The sequence below is a fragment of the Eimeria tenella genome, genomic scaffold, assembly GCF_000499545.2.
Source record: "Eimeria tenella Houghton genomic scaffold, Eth_scaff1351, whole genome shotgun sequence".
NCBI classification, from domain to species: domain Eukaryota; phylum Apicomplexa; class Conoidasida; order Eucoccidiorida; family Eimeriidae; genus Eimeria; species Eimeria tenella.
In genome coordinates, this window is record NW_013543815.1 from 1 (window position 1) to 2,997 (window position 2,997).

General features: G+C 49.9%; 1 protein-coding gene across 1 annotated transcript; it reads right to left on the reverse strand.

Annotated features, from left to right (window-relative positions):
* Positions 1–187: 187 nt before the first annotated feature.
* On the reverse strand, positions 188–2,936 carry ETH_00025160 (Cytadherence high molecular weight protein 2, related; the record flags this gene model as incomplete). Its single annotated transcript, XM_013379050.1, has 4 exons — positions 188–407; positions 1,031–1,179; positions 2,089–2,346; positions 2,508–2,936. The coding sequence occupies 4 exons, from the start codon at positions 2,934–2,936 to the stop codon at positions 188–190; spliced, it is 1,056 nt and encodes a 351-aa protein (XP_013234504.1).
* Between the last annotated feature and the right edge of the window lie 61 nt (positions 2,937–2,997).

Genomic DNA, 2,997 nt, shown 5'->3' on the forward strand with positions numbered 1-2,997 from the left:
TAGCTTACGGGGAGACAGGGAATGGGGAAGGCAGAACCCCCGGGGCAGTAGTGTCCCTCAGGGCATTCTTTGCCCTTTGGCTCTGGCGAGGACGCGCCTGCACACAAACCCTAAACCCTAAACCCTAAACCCTAAACCCTAAACCCTCAGCACTAGGCATTTGACTGAGGCGGGCGAGCTGCAAACCCTAAACCATAATATTCTTCAGTCTGCACGAGAAATAAACTTTAAGAACAATGAAATCCACTCGCTGCTGCTGTTGCTGCTGCTGCTGCTGTTGCTGCTGCTGCTGCTGTGGTTGTTGCTTCTGCTGCTGCTGCTGCTGCTGCTGCTGCTGACCTTCTTCGCAGTAGTAACCTGGAGAACACTCAGCGGTTGGCTTTGTTAGGCCCTCGTATTCGCAGTACCTGCGGGCAAGTCAAACCCTAATTTAGGGTTTAGGGTTTAGGGTCATTAAATTCGACTTTAAATGGATTATTTAATTTGAATAAAAAATACTACTTTTGTAAACTAAAATGGAGTTAAAAAGGCCCAGTTAAATATTTAAAATTTGATTAAAAAGGCCAAATTAATTAGTTTAAAATGGAATAAAAAGGGGATAAATGTACAATTTAAATGGCATTAAAAAGGACTTTATTCGAGGATTGAAATGAATAAAAAGGCAATTTGCCCCCAGGGGGCAAATTGCCTCTTTAAAATCAGAATTAAAACGTCAATTTAGCCACTTCAAAGTGGAATAGAAAGCTGATTTAAACACCTTTAAAAAGGAGACAATTAGGAGAATAAAATGGACCAAAAAGAATTAAAAAAGGAGCTAACCAGCCCGCAAGATAAGGGAGACAATCCGCCTCTTCTGCTGCTCTCAGCAACGGTTGAAAGGTCCCCGCGGGACAAATTACATCTTTAAAGTCAGAATTAAAACGCCAATTTAGCCACTTTGACGTGGAATAAAAAGCTGATTTAAACACCATTAAAAATGTCTTAATCAGGAGACTCAAATGGACTAAAAAGCTCTGAAAAAGGAGCTAACCAGCCCGCAAGACAAGGGAGACAATCCGCTTTTTCTGCTGCTCTCAGCGATGGTTGAAAGGTCCCCGCGGGACAAGCGACAGGAGACGCCGTCCCCTCCGGGCAGTAGGAGCCCGCGGGGCAGGGCCCGTTGCCGAAGGAGTCAATCTCCTAAAATAAAAAATAAAAAATAAAAAATAAATAAATAAATAAATAAATAAATAAATAAATAAATAAATAAATAAATAAATTAATTAATTAATTAATTAATTTAATTAGCTGTGTTGGAGGGAAAAGAGAGACAGGAGGGCTGGCTGTTTTTTGGTTCGAAAAGGACAAAAAAAAACTAAGTCAAATTAAATTGAATTGAATTGAATTAAATTAAATTAGTTTAATTTAAACTGAATTGAACTGAATTGAATTGAATTAAATTAAACATAATGGAGATATAAAGGAGACAAAAAGGAGACAAAAAAGAGATTTAAATCCTCACAGGAGGCGCAGTGGCAGCGAGACAGAGACAAATGTACCGAAAGAGACCAAAACGTGTCGAAAGAAGATCAAAAAGAGATCAAAAAGGGACAAAAAAGAGACAAAAGAGGACAATAAAGGAGACAATAAGGAGACAATAAGGAGACAACAAAGGAGACAACAAGGAGACAAAAAAGGAGACAATAAAGAGACGAAAGGGGCTTTCAAACGCTCACCTGGTGCGCCATAGAAGTGTTTCTGGTGGCGCAGTCAAAAGAGTCAAAAGAGTGTCAAAAAAAATCAAAAAAAGCAAAAATGCAGCAAAAAAGGGACAATAAAGGAGACAAGAAAGGAGACAAGAAAGGAGACAATAAGGAGACAAGAAAGGAGACAATAAGGAGACAAAAAGGGGCTTAAACGCCCACTTGAGGCGCCATGGAAGTGCTTCAGGTGGCGCAGTGGCAGCAAAAGAGAGAAACGCGTAGCAAATAAGAGCCAAAAAGCCCCTCAAAAGCCCCGAAAAGGCGGCCAAAAGGGGACAAAAAAGGAGACAGCAAAGGAGACAACAAGGAGACAATAAAGGAGGCAAAAGGGCCTTCAAACGCGCACCTGGGGGGCCATGGAGGTGCTCCGCGTGGCGCAGTGGTAGCCCGCCTTGCACCGGCCCGTGGGCCCGTTGGTCTCCTCGTACTGGCAAAAGAAACCCGAGGGACAGGGGAGACAGTCTCCAAGTGTCTCCCCGTTTGGAAACGCATTTATTGTCCCCGGGGGACAGTTTTTGTGGAAGACAGAGCCCTCGGGGCAGTACATGCCCACGCGGCAGGCCTTCGGCGCGGCCGCCCCGCTCACCGGCGTCAGACTCATGCCCTGCAGCAGCAGCAGCAGCAGCAGCAGCAGCAGCAGCAGCGGCAGCGGCAGCAGCGGCAGCAGCGGCGGCAGCGGCGGCGGTGGGGAAAGAGGCAGGAGCTGAGGGCACATATGCGCCAAGAACCAGCAGCAGCAGCAGCAGCAGCAGCAGCAGGACCCACGGCTTCATCGCAGTAGAACCCCGCGGGACAAAGGAGACACTCTGCAGCAGCAGCAGCTGAAGTGTAAGTCCCAGGCCTGCAGAACTGCGGCCAAGGACTTCCTTCGGGGGCAAAGCTTCCGGGGGGGGCCCTCAACGAAGTGTCTCCTTTGCTGCTGCTGCCTTCGGGGCAGTAGTACCCTGCCTGGCAGGGGCCCACCACGGGGGTCTTGGGGGCCCCCCCGTCCTGGGAGCCGCCCCCAGAGGCCCTCTGGGGGCCCCCGGGGGCCCCCCGGCGGCCCCCCCCGGGGGCCCCCGGGGGGGCCCCCAAAAGGGCGCTCGCGGGGGGCCCCCAGGGGGCCCCCGGCAAGCTCCGCGAGGGGCCCCCCGAGAAGGCCCCCGAGGGGGCCCCCGAGGAGGCCCCTGAGGGGCCCCCCGAGGGGGCCCCCATGCAGTAGAGACCCGCGAAACAGGGTCTGCAGTCTTGGGGGCCCCTGCCTCCGTCGAAGGGA